At 39.9% G+C, this 18,583-nt stretch overlaps 1 protein-coding gene across 1 annotated transcript in view; it reads left to right on the top strand.

Annotated features, from left to right (window-relative positions):
- The window catches only part of Fancc (Fanconi anemia complementation group C), a 292,800-nt gene that overhangs the window by 234,287 nt on the left and 39,930 nt on the right, over nt 1-18,583 (top strand). Inside the window, exon 7 of the mRNA XM_004643797.2 lies at nt 4,843-5,007. Coding sequence (XP_004643854.1) covers nt 4,843-5,007 — 165 coding nt within the window. The remainder of the gene's footprint in view (nt 1-4,842; nt 5,008-18,583) is intronic.

Here is an 18,583-nt window from a genome sequence, read left to right as displayed (position 1 = left end):
AGCAGGAAGCTCTCCACACACTCACCGGACCTTGGCTAGGACTGGGTCTCTAGAATTCATTTCTGGGCCTGGCCAGATAGCTCAGTGAACTAAAGCACCTGCTTAGGCAGAGCACAGTGGCCAATGTTTGATTCCCAGCGTGCCATGCTGGCCCCATCCCTGGGGCGCACTGAGAGGGTGATGGAGAGTGGGTGTGGTGGCGCATGCCTGTAATCCCAGCGTTTGGGAGGCTGAAAACAGGAGAATCACTATGAGTCTTATCTTTGTAGTGAGACCTTGTAGACTCTGTCCTGAAATTAAAAAATTTTAAAAAATTAATTTCTGTAAAAATACACAAGAGTAAAACCATCCTTTCTAATCAATTCTGTTTACATCTCCCTAACCTGTAAAGATATGTGGTAACAGACTGCTACTGATTGTTTTCCAAAGTGGCCTCTTTGTTTACATGCTCACCAGCAATATCAAGGTCATTTTTCTCCATAACCTGATAGATGTGCCTGCCGTTGGTGTTGTACTTCCCATGGAACAACATTGAATATCTGAAAAACTGAGAGTCAAAAATATTTACCTCAGAGATCAGAAAGTGAGAGTGGGAATGCCCATTTTTTTCATAAGCGTCAAAGAGCCATTTGACTGTTCAACATTTAAAAACTAAAATTACTAATACATGATAGCAGTATATAATGGTTACATTTATTGTTGGGAGTTGGTGTATGTATGTAACACATCTTAATTCTTTGTACTTCCCCATTTGACTCTTTAAAAATTGTATGTATAAATGTGATATATGTAAAAACTAAGTTAAAGAATATGCAGTGTCCCTGTCGTCAGTGGTCTGCCAAAGCCTTTCTGACCTCTTGCCACATTCACTGAAATCTGTGCATTGGTTTCCGCCTTGTTGGATTCAGATGCTCCAGACTTTTGTATTTGATCTTTCTAAGTTTACAGTATTTTGTCTCTAGATATGCTCATGGTTTGCTTGTATGGTTCCTTTGGACCCCTGCCAAATGGCACCTTTCATCAAGTCTTAGCACTCCTTTCCCATGTGTCCTCTGCTTTTCAGCCTGACACTGTTAGCTGTTGTTTCACTGCTTCTTTCCTTTCTGAGGCTTTATCATCATTGCTTCTCTGTCATGAACACTTCAGAGCCTTGAATATCCTGAGCAACCAACACACAGTCATGGAATAAGTAGGACAAATGTATAGTAATATACAAATGAATTCATTGAAGAGGAAAAACAAGTGGGTAACAGTTAACTCAGTCTCACCAGTGATCAACAAATGCAAATTAAGGTATTGATACTAATTTTTGCCTGCCAGATAACCAAGAAATAAAAGTGGATAATAGGCATTGTGGTATATTGAGCTCCATAGAGACAGCGCCAAAGCAAGTGAGAGCTGGATGGGCACTGGCTGACTCTGTGCCTCACTGAGAAAAACAAGTAAACATGGGCAAAGGAGATCCTAACAGGCAAAATGTCATAATGTGTATTTTTTGTGCAAACTTGCCGAGAGGAGCACAAGAAGAAGCACCCAGATACTTCCGCTAACTTCTCAGAGTTTTCTAAGAGAGGTGAAAGACCATGTCTGCTAAAGAGAAAGGAAAATTTGAAAACATGGCAAAGGTGGACAAGGCTTGTTATGAAAGAGAAATGAAAACTTACACTCCTTCTAAAGGAGAAACAAAAAAAAAGTTCAAGAATCCCAATGTACCCAAGAGGCCTCCTTTAGCCTCTTGTTCTGGTCTGTGTATCACCCCCAAATCAAAAGAGAACATTCTGGCCTCTCCATTGGTGATGTCACAAAGAAACTGAGAAATGTGGTGTAATACTGGAGCAGATGACAAACAGCTATACCAAAGAAGGCTGCCAAGCTAAAGGAAAAGTAAGAAAAGGACATCGCTGCCCACCAGGCTAAAGGAAAACTTGATGCAGTGAAAAAGGGAGCATCAAGGCTGAAAAAAGAAAAAGAAGGAAAAGGATGAACAGGAGGATGAAGAGGAGGATAAGGATGATGAATAAATTGGTTCTAGCACAGTATTTTTCTTGTCTATAAAGCATGTAAGCCCTGCCTCCTACATAACTCACTCCTTTTGAAGAAAAAAAATTGAAATATATGACTGTAAGATTTGTTTTTAAGCTGTACAGTGTATTTTTTTTCTGGATAGTCAACATACTGCTGAATGTGTCTTTAAATAGCCCTGTCCTGGTGGTATTTTCAATGGCCACTAACCTTGCTTGATACACTATGGGGGTTGGAAATTGACATGAAATTGTAAAGCAGGTTCTTATTAGTACACAACACAAATTAGTTATATATAGTGATGGTAGTTTTTCATCTTCAGTTGTCTGTGATGCAGCTTATATGAAATAATTGTTCTGTTAACTAAATACCACTCTATAATTGCAAAAAAATAAAAAATAAAGTTACGGCTGTTTTGTTGACATTCTGAATGCTTCTAAGGAAAATAGTTTTTTTTATTTAGAAAAAAGGAAATAAAAAGTGGATAATAATATTCCTGGCAAGAGGAGAAGAGAAATTGGGAAGGAATTTGATCTCCAGATACTCCCACCTGGGCATAGACAGGCACATGTGAAGCCACAGCTGAGCCCCATTCCTAGCAGTGACACACTAGAAATAACTGAACTGCCAATGTTAAATTACAGAACACACAATCTTTTTAAAAATAAGCAGCAAATCTAAAACAATGAGGGGCAGCTCTATATTCTAAACTGTGGTATTATTTGTATCTCACAAAACACAAATTTACATTTCTGTATTTATGATTATATATGAAAATACCTAGAATAAGAGCTTACAGTATGTAGTCAGAAGTTTCTTATTTTGGGGGGGGGGTTGTATTCGAATAGTCGAACTCATGACCTCACACTTGCCAGGCAGGCACTGTGCCACTGAGCTATATAACCAGCCAGAAGTTTCTTTTACCTCTAGTCATTCATGTAACATGTTTCTTAACGGCACAGTATGCATAAGTAGTTTCTGGGTGCTAGCAAAAGGGCTATGAAAAAGGGACCTGTCCTCCAAAGACTTCTGCAGAAGCAAGGTCCTTGACAGTACACAGGTATCACATCAGCTGGTTGAACACATAAAAATGACAAAGGGCCATTTGGGGTACTCACAGGTCTGCTTTCTGTAGAAAGGATGTGCTTTGTGGGTTTTTGTTTTCATGTACACTCACTACTTGCCTCGAGTAACTGGTGAGCACTTGAAATGTGGCTAGGGCAACCTGTGTGCTTGATTTTTAATTTTACTTTGATTTAATTCTTTTAAATTTAGATGGCCATATGTGACAAGCAGTGCACTGATAGGGTTTATAGTCAAGGAAGACCTTGCTTACAAAATGACATTTGAGCTGAGACTTGTGCAAAGCAAGTGAGTAGCCATGCGTTTCAGGTAGGATGAATAGCAGGGCCTACACGGAGCAGCTGGAAGCAGAAAGAATAAAGTTGGGGGGTGCACCAGGACAATGCAGGGACCTGTCAGGGAAAGCCAAAGTGGCTAGTATAAGACTTCGCTTTTTCCCTGGAGGCAGCATATGGCAAAGCTGTGAACAGACAGGTGACTCGTTGTGGCTTGGTAAAGACTGCAGGAACTGTTCTGATGATAAGCAGGAGTGAGGGCAAAGGCAGAGAGTCAGGAGACTGTGTTCTGCCTGACGGGCTAGAAGTAGAGGTAGGATTGATGTTGAGAAGAGGTCAGGTGAGTTGACAGTACTAGATCAGATAAGGAATGGAAAAAGAAGGGAGGAACCAGGCCCCAGCTGCATTTAGGGAGCTCTGGGCTTAGGATACTTAGAGAAGGAGTTCTCTTGGGGGCATGGCCAGTTGGGCATCTATAGATAGTTATGCCAAACAAAATCCTGGTAACAAGTGACAGTAAAATGGGAAGAGCAGCTAAAGGGTATAGGGAGCCATTTCTGGTCCTAGTCTCAGCCCAGGAAGTTTATATTTGTAATCCCATGGATAAATTATTGGAATCCCCATTAAATTAATTCCAATCTACCACTTCCAGTGCAACCCATGGTGAGAATTAAGATACTAAAGCATATTTGTAGTTATGGGGAGCCAAGGGGTGCTAAATCCAGCCATGGTGATGGCTATCTGGAGCAAAGGCCTTGACCCAGGGCCGAACCTGGGTTTTATACCAGGAAGGAGGAGTGGCTTGAAGATGCTTGACTGAGAATTGTAGAAAGTAGGTGAGTACTGGGAGCTGAGCTAGGTAAAAGGCCTGTATTTACCTCTGTCATATGCAGAAAGAAGGATGTACAGAAAAAGTAATCTGCATTATACTATTGAGATGCTATGTAATGTTTTGGGGTCCAGTGCTTCAGCACTGATGTGTAATCTTTCAAGACACAGGAAATCATCGCCTCTATCTCAAGTCTCAATCCCAGCCAACAGTGTGGTTCTTCATCCTGTCTCAACCTGGCTCATACTAAAGAACAGCAGGTGTGGGTTATCAGGGTAAGAGGCATGACATCTTCAAAGACTACCACCAGCACTTTGGCTAGACCAATATGCATTGCTTAAAGCCAATTGAAGGGATAAGGAAAAATCCTAGCCAGCTCTGTATATTTCACATGGAAATAGGGTCAGGTCCAATCAAAATGGAGACAATTACTGCTCTTCAAGGAGAGTTGCTCAGGTGGCCCTTCACAAAGGGTTTCTTCCTTAAGCACTAACAAAAGAGTTAATAGGTGAAATTCTCTCTATGTTAAGGCCAAAACCAGTCATTGAACTTTTCAGCATGAAGATTTTGGGTCTTTAGTTACATGTGGTTCTCAGATTAGGGTAATTATTTCTTATTTTATTTCTTGCTTAGGATGGCTCCTGAACAAGTGGTGTCCTTATCACAAGTTTGTGTCCCAGTTGTTACCCTACCTGATTTTCAACCCCTAGTGGAGGCTCTGCTCACCTACCATGGACATGAACCTCAGGAATTCCTCTGTCCTGAATTCTTTGAAGCTGTAAATGAAGCCTTTTTGCTGTAAGTGATGTCCTTTCATGTTAACAGCTTTGTTTTCTCTTGTCTTAGAAAAATGTTTTAGAGTGTTAGAAATGTTATACAAATATGATAGCAGTTTTCAAAATGTTTTGGTCTCAGTATCCCTCTTTACTCTTCAAAATTATTGAGGACCCCAAAGAACTTTCTTTAAAATGTGGATTAGACCTATCAATATTTATCACATTTAAATTTAAAACATGTACTGAGTTGGGATAAGTGTAGCTCACAGGCAGAGTACTTATCTAGCATGTAAGATACCCTGGATTCAATCCTTAGCACCACAAAAGAAATCTTATTTTAAAAAATTGATTATGTGTTAACATAAATAGCATTTTTTTTAATGAAGAATCCTGGTCTTTCCCAAGGCCCTCCTCCCCCTCCCACACACACACAAAAGTTTGGCAAGCCAGGTGTGGTGTCTCATGCCTGTAAAGTACTGGCACTTAGGAGGCTGAAGCAGGAGGATTGAGAATTTGAAGCCAGTTTAGGCTACGTAGCAAGATCCTATTTCCACAAAAACTGTATGGCAAAAGTAGCATTGTTTTTACATTTCAAGATTTCATTATGTGGCTCAACAGCTGGATTTTCATATCTGCGTCTATACTCAGTCTGGTGGGATGTACTGTTTTGGCTGAAGAGTATAAAGAAAATTCATCCCCACACAAATAAGTAGTTGGCAAAGGCAGGTGGTTATTTTAGTAGCCATCTTAGTTTTTTATACTCTGTTTATATCTTACATGCTAGATAAGTACTCTGCCTGTGATAGTTGTTTATACTCTGCTTTGATGCCTCACCAAAGTTTGAAAAGAGTCATTTTTTTAAAGATTAGTAAAAGTATAGAATCTAAAATTCTGTTAATGAACTTTTCATACTCTGTTGCATTAAAATACATTGGTCATACACTGTTTTGGATCTTTTGCAAGATTATGTAGTGCCATGCATAGTCTGTTTGAAAAACCTTGGTTCACTGAGTTATGTAGATCTTTCATACACTGAGATACTTCAGTGTACAGTGTGAATACTTAATAGCCATCGCTGTTACCACCAGTCTATTTAGCAGTGCCTTTAAATTTTGGAAAGCTGTCAGCTCGTGTTGACAGACACAGATTCTCCAAGATTCTCATTTCTGTTTAAAAACTCAAATTTATCCTGGGCCACAAAATTCTTTATTTGTTTTTCTTAAACTGGTAGGGTCATTTTGCTATTTGCGGGGGAAGTATATGCCAAATAGTCAAGGATGAGTAACTGTTGTTTGTCTGTTAGTCATTCTTCTGAGTACATTTGTGTGAACCTTAAACATTCAGAGCTTACACAAGTGTAGGAGTGCTTTTTGGCAGACAACCATTGTTTTGGGTCATGGAGCAGAAGTGTTTTGTGTATCCTATACTTTTTTATTATACAGGATTTTCAAGTTTCTCAAGGGTAACAATTCAATAAAGTCAGTAGCAGTTATGGGCTTCATCAGGGGTTATTAGTGACTAGGTCTGCTTTCCCTATAAGGTTGTGGCAGTGAGGAGTACAGGTAAGGACAGTGACGGCTGGTCCCTGATCTTCCTGAGGCACAGCAGCTTTACCCACTGTGGCTTCTGCCGTCAGTGTTAGTGTCACACAGGTGTCATAGGAGGAACCATGAAATTCTCACTGATATTTCAACACTTTTAATTTCTGTCCTTCTGGGGGTTTGGCCATGTTTCACAGAAAAATCTCCTATTCAGAGTAATGAAAGGCCAGGTAAGCCTAGAGGTTTTGCTGTAAGTACATTTCTCTTGGCAAGATATTAATGGGTTATATCTACTTTTAAAATCATTTAATTCCTTTTTGTTTAGACTCTGAATGGCTTCAAATTGATGCTGTAATTAGCTAGTCCCATAACAATATCTGAAACATTTTGTTGTCTAAGACACAGAAGGTAAATTATTAATGTCTATAAAGCCAAGGGAACAACAACTTTCCTCCTATCTGCTTTTGTTTATAGTTTAGCTCACTTTTTCTGGACTAGATGTTCCCTGTCTTATGAGTTAGCAGTGCCTTTGAGACACGTGTTGCATCTTTTCCTGATATAACAGCTGTTGTGTGAGAGAGTGAATGTGTTGCTTCTACTTTCCACAGCTAGTAGTCCATTCTTAACTTTAAGAAAATTTAAATAAATTTTAGTCTTTAAATAAAATGTTGATTTTAAAATTAAATGATGTATTAGGATATATGGTTATAAAATGTATATTATAGGGCTGGGGAGATAGCTCTGCGGCATAAGTGTCTACCTGGCCCTGGCAAGCACAAGGTCCTGAGTCTGCTCTCTGGTACAAAAAAAAAAATGAAAAGAGGGCCAGCAAGATAGCACAGTGGACTAAAGTGCCTGCTTAGACACGCTTAGGCATGCTCAGGTACCGTGGTTAGATCTGTAGCACCACATGCTGTGCCAGCCCCACCCCCAGGACAGGCTGAGCCGGCCATAGTCCTGGGATAGTGGCGCACATCTGTAATCCCAGCATGGGGGAAGCTGAAAACAGAAGGATCAGTATGAGTCCAAGCTGCGTAGTGAAACGCTGTAACAACCAAATACATTAAAAAAAAAAAAAAAAGTTTTCATAAAATGTGTATTATATGTCAAATTTTTTACAGAGCCTGCCAAAAAAATGTATATATACTTTAGGAAAATAAAAGTCATATAATGTACATGTTCTCCTGCTTTAATGCCTGCGGACTTCGGGCCGAGGAGATAGCTCAGCAGCATAGGTGCCAGCCTGACAAGCACAAGGTCTTGAGTTCAATCCCTGTTACCAAGAAAAAAAATCCCACATCTGCATTTTTATCTGGAGGGGACCCTAAAGGATATCATATTTTGCAGAAAACCGACTACACTGCCAACCCTCAGGGAAGAGATTGAAAATGCATGTGCAGCAATCTCAGTAGAAGCTTTTTAACCAAGGTCACCCCAGGAGCAGTTCCCCATCAGAAGCCAGTGGCCACCACTCTGAGCACCTTTTTGAGCACCCCTTGTAATTGTAGAAGGCAAAGATAACTTATATTGATCTCATGATGCCTTAATGAATTTAATATTAAAATATTTATATAATTGTTTCTTTGCCTGAAGTGTGTATACATTTTTTGGAGGACTCTGTATAAAATATATATACTTAACATAAAAATATCTAAAATTTAGAGAAAAATAATTTTAACTTCGAAAAGTTTGCAAAAGTTTTAAAAAATGTTACTACAGAAAACCTCAACAAAATACTTGTGTCTTACTATATTCCACAAGGGGAAATATCAGGGTGTTTAAAAATATTGTTTGTTTGCTTATTTGTTGTCGTACTAGGGATTGAATCCATGGCCTCATGCATGGTAGGCAAGTGCTCTACCACTGAGCTACGTCCTTAGACTTTTGTTATTTTTCAGTCTGACACAGAGTCCTATGAGTTACCCAGGCTGACCTCAATGCCTCAGCCTCCCAATTAGCAGGGATTACAGGCATACCCGTCTTAAATTACTGATTTTTTTTTAATGTGGAAGTAATATTGAGTATAACCAATGATAGCAAGAGCATAGAAGATGAAAAGAATAAATCTAATCTCTGAAAATATGCATAGTTACATCCTAAACATACTTACCTTTAAAATTCTTTAAGGTAGTAATAATATACAAGCATATTTTTCTTTGAGTGTCAGGGAAATAACATCAGATGTCATGTAGTGTCTGCATGATTAGACTATACTTATAAACATGAGAGGGTGCAAGGTAAATACCTTCATAGTATATTTATGGAAATAGTTTTGGCCACAGAATCCCTCAGCAGGTCTCTGTTCCTCATAGGGGTTTGTTCCATGAATCCCACTCATAGAATGGTAATAGTTACTCTTTCTGCAGTGTTTAAAACATGTTTTGTTTATTCAAAGAAATTCTATCTTAATTGCTAGATTCTACTTAGTCTCAAAAATGAGATTCTAATCATTCATGTTTTTCATTTCAAGGTAGAGGGCCAGGTATTGTGGCACACACCTGTGATCCTAGTACTTGGGAGGCTGACGCAGGAAGATTCTCTAGAGTTTGAGGCCAGCCTAAATAAACTACACAGTGATACCCTGTCTCAATAAATTAAATTAAATTAAATAAAATTAAATTAAATGTAGAAAGCTGATAGGATTTTTATTTATTTAAAAATATGATTATACATGTTGACAGATTATAGTTGATAACTATACATTTGATAAGATTTTAAAATATTTACTACTGAGCCTCAAGTTTTGTTAAAAATATTAGTTTTTTAAAGTAGTGTTAGCCAGGGGCCAGCAAGATAGCTCAGCGGGCTAAGAGCCTGCTTAGGCAAGCACAGGGACCAGGATTCAATCTGTGGCACCACATGCCATGCTGCCCCCCACACACCTGGGCACACTGAGCCCACCACCAAAACCTGATGTGGTGGCACATGCCTGTAATTCCCAGTGCTGGGGAGGCTGAAAACAGGAGGATCATTATGAGTCCAAGCTGTGTAGTGAGACTCTGTACCAAATACATGAAAATATATATATATTTATATATATAATATATATAATATATTATATATATGAAAAAAATCGCATTAGCTGGGCATAGTGGCACATGAGGCAGGAGGATTGTTACAAGTTTGAGACCAACCTGGGCTACACAGTGAGTTCCAAGGCCAGCCTGAACTGCATAGTGAGACCCTATCTCAAAAAAAAGACAAAAAATAAAAGTTGTGTTAATATGTTCTAACAGTCTGGAAAGCTGAGGCAGAAGGATCACAAGTTCAAGTCTAGCCTAGGGAACCTGGCTACTAAGTAAGACCCTGTCTCATTTTTTTCCTCCTTTTTTCAGTTCTCTATTACTTAAATGATTTTAGAAAGAGATTGGAAAGTCATTACATATATAGACCTTTCTTTATTATAAAGTACATTTTTACAAAGGTAACTCTAGCCACACATGGTGTCACAAGCCTGTAATCCCAGCACACTCAGAGGCTCAGACAGGAGGCTCAGAATTGGGAACCCAGCATAGGCAATTTAGCAACCTAGTAAGACCCTGTCTCAAGATAAATCAAAGAAAGGACTGGGTATGTTGCTCAGTGTGAACTCCCTAGATTCAGTTCCCAGTACTGAAAAAAAAAAAAAAAAAAAAGATGGAGCTACCACACCATTGTTACATCTAAAAATTGACACTAGGTTCTTATTTCATATCTGGTCAGGTATTAAATTCTAGTTGTCTTACAAGGCTGGTTTTGTAGTTCTTTGTTGAAATAAAGATGATTTTTTTTTCTGCTCTTAGGTAATAGAATATTTCAGCCATCATTAGTGTGATTAAGGACACATAAGACCACCCCACTGCAGCCCCGGAAGACCTTAGGTGCTCCCTTAATCATGTACCCAGTTTTTATATGCAATGGGTTTGTTTTTTCTGTTCTGATTCTTTGGCCTGTACCAGCCATATGCATCCCTTAGTACCATTTGGTGTTGACAATAGTATAAATAGGATTAGTGAAAAAAAAATTATAAAATAAAGTAGGGCTAGTTCCTTTACATTCTTTTTCTTTCTTAGTTTGGTGACTTGGGCAGGTCAGAGAATTTGTTTTATCTCCCAAATAAACTTTGAAACCAATTTGTCTGGCTCCACGGAAGACACCTAAAGTTCTTTGTGGGAATACTCTTACTCAGGATATAGATTAATTTAGGGAGAACTGCTATCTTTAAGATTTTTTTTTAATTTTATGTATTTACTGTAAGGTCTGCAGGGTCTCACTACACAGATTGGACTCATAGTAATCCTCCTGTTGTCAGCTTCCCAAGCACTGGGATTACAGGACCTTGCCATCTCAATAGCTATCTCAGTGCACCCTGGGGGCAGGGCCGGCATGGCATGCCAGGGATCTAACCTGGTCCCTGAGCCTGTCTAAGCAGACACTTTAATCAACTGAGCCATCTGGCCAGCCCAGCTGGCATCTTTATAATCTTAGGATTTTGTGCCTATCATGGTGGCACACACCCAGCACTTAGGGGAGGCAGGAGGATTGCAGTGATTTCAAGGCCAGCCTGGGTTACATGGCAAGACCCTGTCTCAAAAACAAAAAGTGAAAAAGATTTTCTGTCTGCCTTTCCAAGAACATGTCTGTCTTTCCATTTATTCAGCCTTATTTTTACAATTTTAAAGAAATTTCAAAAAAAAGAAAAAAAAAGAAATTTCTGATATATTTACCATGTATATACATTTTAGGCATTTCTTATTTTTAAGATTTTATTGTACTTCTTTTTTAAATTTTCTAGCTTTTTAAAGTGTATTGGCCAGCCACATAGCTCAGCGGATTAAAGCGCCTGCAAGCAGGTACAGGGGCCAGGGGTTCAATCCCCAGGCCTGCAGTGCTGGCCCCACCTCCCAGGGTGTGCTGAGACAGCAATTGAGACTGGGCATGGTGGTGCATGCCTATAATCCCAGCTCTTGGGAGGCTGTAAACAGGTGGATCACTACGAGTCCAATCTTGTAGTGAGACCCTAAACACCCTGTAGAACCTTCCCTAAAATACAAAATAAAAAATAAAGTGTGTTGTGGGCTAAGGAGATAGCTCAGCAGTCTAATCACCTGCCTGGCAAGTGCACGGACCTAAGTTCAATAGCCAGTACTACATGCCCTACTAGACCCAGAGCCCTGGGCATGGTGACACATGCCTGTAATCCCAGTGCTGGGGAGGCTGAGACAGGAGGATCAGTATGAGTCTTAGCTGTGTAGTGAGACACTATATCCAATACATAAATAAAAAAATATAAAAATTTTAAAAAATACAGTGAGTTATTCTCCCTTGTTTTCAAATGGATATTCTTTTCACTACATTTGGAAAAAGAACAAGTTCAAAACTGTTGTTCTCACAGTTAATTCAAGGCACTAGTTCCTAGTAGAGTAGTTCCACTTTTAATATGTAACTCAAAAAAAATTAAAATTCTATTTTAAGATCATTTTATGTGAAATCTAATAGTCCACAATTTTGTTAAAGTACAATGTAAGAGGAAAATAGAAGTCAAATCATTTAATGTTTAAAATGTCACATCAGCTTTATGATTAAAAAACAAAGTCCATTTTTCTACTCTCTTTAAAACCTTGTGTCACCATGTATTCAGTAAATTGGAATTTCCTGAGGAATTTTATCAGTTACTATTATTATTTTTTTTAGAAATCTAATTTTATTTTTATTTTTATTTTTTTAATTTATTTATTTATTTGTGTGTGTGTGTGTGTGGCCAGCTCAGCCCACCAGGGGGCGGGGCTGGCTGGCATGTGGTGCTGGGGAATTGAACCGCGGTCCCTGTGCTTTGCTAAGCTTGTTCTAAGTAGGTGCTTTAGACCACTGAGCCAGCTCATCAGCCCCCTAGTTACTATTATTTTTTTTTCTTTTCAAAGTTTTATTGATAAACATATAGCAATGAGACAGTTTCAAATCAAATCGAAAGTACAGTTTCAACAAATAATACACTGCATACATTCTTCTCAGTGGTTAATTGCTGTACAAGATGCAGACTTGTGATCCTACTTACAAACACCATTAGAACAAATCATTCTATTCATTAAGAGAATGCAACTATATATCTATCCCAACCACTTTGAATACACAGATACAAAATGGACATTCATAGTTATACCCCAATTTTTTTTAAGTTCCGTTGTTGAATATTATAGGTGTGTAAACTCAGCAAAATATTCTAAAAGAGTACAGAAGCCCATAATATCATTGGGTTTTCTGTTTAACTGGCAATGTCAGAAATTATTGACCTGAGTCCCCCACAGCTCAACATAACAACATGGCTTTACTTCCTATATTTCATCTTCATACTTTTCTACTGGATGGTTAAGACCAAGGTAAAGCAGGACCTGTGCAACAAGAGTTGTAGCTTTTTGGTCTGAGAAGGTCAGTGAAATGCCCTCAGGATTTATCTTGAGATCCTGTACCTCAGATTGTAGAACCTTTGTCAGTGTCAGCCATGTGGATACTACTATTTTTGAGACAGCAAGTAATAAGCATCTTAGAAGTTAATAAAGTGCTATGTTTCCCTTCCCAGCTCTAAACTGAGCCCACGTTGAGGTTCTCATGATTTTCTCCAGCGGCAATTTTCATTTTTTACACTCCGCAGCAATTCTGCATAATACTCACTTTGAACTAAAATGCTCTGCCTTTTACTCTGGTGGTTCCATTTCTGATTTAAATGAGTATATCTTTTAAAAGAATATGGTCTCAGCAAACTCTACATCCAGTCTTGCTTTTTCAACAGAAGTTGAAATTAAAGAGAAACAAGAGTGGAATGCCCTATGGCATCCTCTGTAAAACCCCAGAAATTTGGGGCTGTGTTTCCCCTGGGCCCCCACAAGTAGACCGCTCTCCTGTGATAGTATGTCCTCCCTCAGCAGCTCATAAAATGTATTTGGTTTGGAAAATTATATCTGCTAATCTGTAGGGGACAGACTGTCCAGAAGTGCTTGCTGGGTGGTCTTCAACGTGTCTTAACTCCTGGGCTTCAGCTCAATAAGTTCCCCCCATAGTAGTGTAAGAGCTGGACATTTTCCTGTAGACAGAGCATCCCTGCCACATGTTGGTGCGGTGAGAGTGAGTCAGCACTCCCACCCGCCCGAGACCCCTTCTAGGCCCCTGGGCTCCCCAAATGGGCTGGCTGCTGATCATTTAGAAACCACATGCTGTCGCTGACCAATGTGCCCTGCCCTGGGTTTAGCCTTCCAACTATTTGCTTACCACAATACACCAGTGGAATTTCATCTGCTTTATAGTTGGCTGCATGTCTTTGGCCTTGGCTTCCAAATACAGTCATGTATTTTCAGAAATGAGCTGCCTATCTTCCTTTAAGCAGCACACACTCACCGCCTCCTCTTTGGCAATTTAGTAACTGAGAGAAGCTTTTAAATTTCTGGGCTAAATGTCAAACCTGACTTTTCCTTTCTGCCCCTGGGGCTGCAGTCACAGCCACCTGCAAGCTGCCTAGTGCATGAAGCCCTCCTGGGAGTGCTGCCGAGCTTCTCCCCTAGGTCTGTGGAGTAAAGGTATCAGCAGGCCATGTCCTTTGAGCAAAGTCCAAATCCACTGTTGGAGAACCCTGAGGATTTTGAGGCCTGAATGGAGAGCACTCACTCCATGGAGAAATGGAAGAAGGAATGAATGTGTGACCAAGAATCTGCGGCCTAGTGAGAAATGTAGTCTTTGTGCAAGCTTCTAAAGCCTTGGAATTTCCAGAGGAGCATCTTCTTTTATCCATAAGCCCTTCCACCATACCTGCATTTAGGCCAAAGGCGAGACTCTTGCAGGCCTGTGAGAGCTTCACACTTGGGCTGCTAGCCACCGAACCAACCATGTGATTGAAAGGGTGGACATAGGAGCCCCACACCTGACCTTCAGAACTTGGCATAATCTCTAGTAGCAATGATGTTTTAGTCAAAAATATAAAGAACCCTCTGGGAAGCTACATGATGTATGCAGCTTGCAGACCTTCTGGGTTGATGCTGGACAGTGGTACACCTCACACTGAGAGGTTCCAAGTCCCTCCCCCTCCAGGTCTCTTTCTCTTCCATTTGCCATTCTTGTGTTTCATTCTCTGTAATAAACTGGTAATAGTAATATGTTTTCCTGAGTTATGTGAGCTGTTGCAGAAAATTACCAAATCTGAACAAACGGAAATCTTGGACTTACAGCAAAAAGACAAAGAGGCCTAGATTTGTAATTATCATCTGAAATTAGGAATGTTTGTAGGATTGAGCTAAGGTTCACACTAATCCTGGGTAGTTAGTGTCAGAGCCAAACTGAATCATTATATTCTAGTTGCTGTGTAGAGAGAAACTCATTGGTGTTAGGCAGAGATTCCCACATAGATGGCATGAAAGTGTTCTATGTAAGGGCCAGCCTGATAGCTCAGCGGACTAAAGCGCCTACTTAGGCCAGGGTTCAATCCCCAGCATGCTGTGCCAGCCCCACCCCCGGGATGTGCTAAGACACAATTGAGACTGGGCACGGTGGCGAGCCAAGCCTGTAATCCCAGCAATTGGGAGGCTGAAAACAAGAGAATCACTATGAATCTGGTCTACGTAGTGAGACCCTGTAGACCTTGTACACCATGTCCTAAATACAGAAAAAAAAAGTGTTCTGTGTAAAAAGAGCTCCTGGTAGTAGGAATGACTGGCAAACCAACTACTATAGGTAGCTGTAAGTATGAAATTGGATGATTATATCACTTAGCATCTAGACTACAACACTTTTGAGAGTCGAAGGGGTTCCTATTTATAGTTACGCACTTGTCCCAGGCAGACTGGAACATGTATTCTCCTAAGACTTTATTGGGTCCAATGCCTGAGCAGTGTAAATACCCAGAAGAAATACTAAGTAACTGTTAGCCTAGGGTTCTGTTGTTATTATTATAATAATTATTATTTATGTATTTAGTATAGGATCTCACTACCCAGCTTAGATTCATAGTGATTCTCCTGTTTTCAGCCTCCCCAGTGCTGGGATTTAGGATTACAGGTGTGTGCTACCACACTCTGTCTCCATGGCCAGTTCACTGTGGGTGGGGGGGGGAGCGCGACATGTGGTGCCGGGTCCCTGCGCTTGCCTAAGCAGGTGCTTAGTCCCCTGAGCTATCTCTCCAGACCTTTATTGACTTTAATAACAGTTGTATTATTTTTGACAATGTTTGAGGTTTTTCTAAGCTCCTATCTTTTCCTAATAGTAAAAGGTCACAAAGGCCAAATATAAGCCAAATTTTCAATACTAAAAGAGCTAATATGGTTTCCAAAGATGCTTAATAAGAATCAATTAGCTAGTAAGAAGATTGTCATTTATATTCTTTAAATAATTTGCCAATGAGTAGATATTCTTTTGTATCAAATTACAAAAACAAAAAAGACAAGCTTACTTGTCTGGGTGAGAGGAGCATCTTTTGTTATTCATGGTAAGCCCTTGTACCTGGCCTGCCTTTAGACCTAGGTGGTAATTGTTGGAGGCTCCTGAGAGCTTCAGGAGTTAAGATGGGGAGCTACTGTTATTTAAAATCTCCCAACCATTGCAATATCCATTTATAAATTGGGAAAATAAAATTTTTAAAGTAAAAACAATCACTTATAAAGCTATAACCAACCTCCTGGTTTTATGATTTTTTCCAACTCTCAAAAAATCGGTCTCTAAATGTGAACACGAGAATGTTTGAATTAAAGAAAGGCTAGTGTGATGCCTAGGACAAAAAGGCAGCAAAAAATTAGCAGTAACTAAAACCCTCTTTTTCAGTTGATTGAGATTTCCTTATGTTCTCTCTGTGCTTCTCTTTATCCTCTTGCTTTCATCCTTAATAAGATGTCAGGAAATCAATAATTGAAAAAGTTTTCACACAAAAATCTGCTGGTGCCGATTTAGAACTATTAGAAGCTTCAGTTTGGTCAAGGTTTAGGCATTTGTTTTGCTTGGTGGCTCCCACACTTTGGTTTTGAAGCCTTCTCTACACATACAGATGATACCAGTGACACAGTTTCTTCAACTGTGATATGTGTCTTAAATCAGGTTTTCATGTAAATGTACCTTTAGGATGAAATAAAGTATTCTTTCCAGTTCCTTGAGATAAAGCAGTTCTCCAGAACAAATGGTTAGGATTTTCATGGATTTCTGTAGTAACCCAAATAGCCCAGATAGACTGTCACAGGTGTGTCCATCTTGGCTTTGGAAGCCCGAGCCTGCTTCCCCCAGATAGCTTAAGAACTTGGGAGCACAGCCCTCTGAAAGGTGCCTCTGTCAAGAGCCTTCTTTGTGGAAAATTTGATTCTGTGGGGTTTTAATTGTAGCTTTAAAAAAAAATGGAGCCAAAATTATCTAATAGGCAGATGGACCAATTTCTCTACCTACTGTCTCTTTTTGAAGGGGACAGGGGCAGGTCACACTGAGTATTTTAAGGAAACAGAGTAAGTTTTCTAAATATCAAGTAGGCATCTGTCTGGAAGAGTCTCATATCAGGGAAAGTGTTCTGTTTTGGCTTTTCTTGCTTCTTGTCAGAAATCTTCACTAAAATCTAGGTGAAAGCACCAACCAGGAGTCTACTCCTCATTACTTCAGGGGGAAATCATAGTCCCAGAATATCCTTCTTGTTATTTGAAACATAGCTACAGTACAGAAAATGCCTTTAATTATCAAGTAGAAATTGGGGGGCCAAATACTCATCTTTTCCTATTTTCCTTGAATTTATCCTCTTCATAAGTATACTCTTCATATACTATCCAGATAGTAGAACAAGTATAACTCAGAAAAGGGCAATTTTGAGTTTCTGCAGCTAACACATATGTGTTGAACAGAATGAAACTTTTCAGTATCCCTAAAAAATTGTATTTTCTTTATTACTTCATTGACTCTTTGATGTTTCCACAGAATGTATATTTATCTTACTGGTTTGGATAATATGATCAGAGTATTTACAGAAAATATTAAATATCTCTTTATCATTCTTCAGTACTTTTGATAAGTATGCCTTATATTCTTATACAAAAATTTTCTTATATAAAAGTGCTCTTTCCCTCTTAATCTCTCTCCCCTCACTCCCAACGCCCTCTACCACTGCCTTATTGAGGATTGAACCCAGGGCCTCACACATGCTAAGCAGGTCAACCACTGAGCTATATCCTACCCTTTTTTCTTTTGAGATTTTGTATTGCCCAGTTTTACCTCAAGCTTGTGGTCTTCCTGGCTTAGCCTCCTGAGTAGCTGGAATTATAGGGGTACACCCCTGCACCCAAAAAGTTTCTGTCTTTTTAAAGTAGTTTTTAAAAACAAATAACAGCATCACACCATATACATCAATTTGGAACTTTTTTGTTAACCAGTATATAGAATATAGATCCAGCTCATTTCTTAAAAATAGGAGCACCTTCCTTGGCATGAGTGGACTGTACTTTAATCTGATGCCTTTACAACATTGCTGCAGTGAATATCTTGCACATCAGCAGTCAGCCATGTGGTCTTAAAAACATTATCTTCCAGGGGCACCCAGGCAGCCACCCCAGGCTTCCTCCCAGTATCCCTCCCACCAGACCTCCTTCTGAAGACTCATTTCCTGTTCAGGTTCCACCTCCAGCCCCTCCGCTACATTCACCCTCTTCCACTTCCACACAGAACCAGCCTGGACAGCCTGCCTCAAAGCTTTCCCACAGTGTGCTCTCAGGACTTCCTTCTCCAGTCCTGTCCCTTCTGAGCTCTGATGACATTGTCCTCTGCCTGTGTCACCCTCCTCCTCTGCCAGATACCTGAGCATAGGTGCTTCTGGGCTGTCCCACTCAAATTCCCCTCCCTCAAGTGCATGCCCGCGATGCCTCCCAGATGTGTGCCTTCAGCCAGACCCTACACACTTAAGAATATATTTCATGTCTCTGCTTGCCTGTGCCTCCCACACAGTGAGTCCACACATGCCAAACCTAGCTCTTGGTACAGCTTTCACAAATCTGTTCTTGGGCTGGGGAGATAGCTCAGTGGAATAAGCACTTCCCTGGCAAGCACAAGGGCCTGAGTTCAATCCCTGGTTCTGTTAAA

The sequence above is a fragment of the Octodon degus genome, unplaced genomic scaffold, assembly GCF_000260255.1.
Source record: "Octodon degus isolate 3935 unplaced genomic scaffold, OctDeg1.0 scaffold00184, whole genome shotgun sequence".
In the NCBI taxonomy this organism is placed as follows: Eukaryota; Metazoa; Chordata; class Mammalia; order Rodentia; family Octodontidae; genus Octodon; species Octodon degus.
This window is presented reverse-complemented; position numbering and strand designations above follow the sequence as displayed.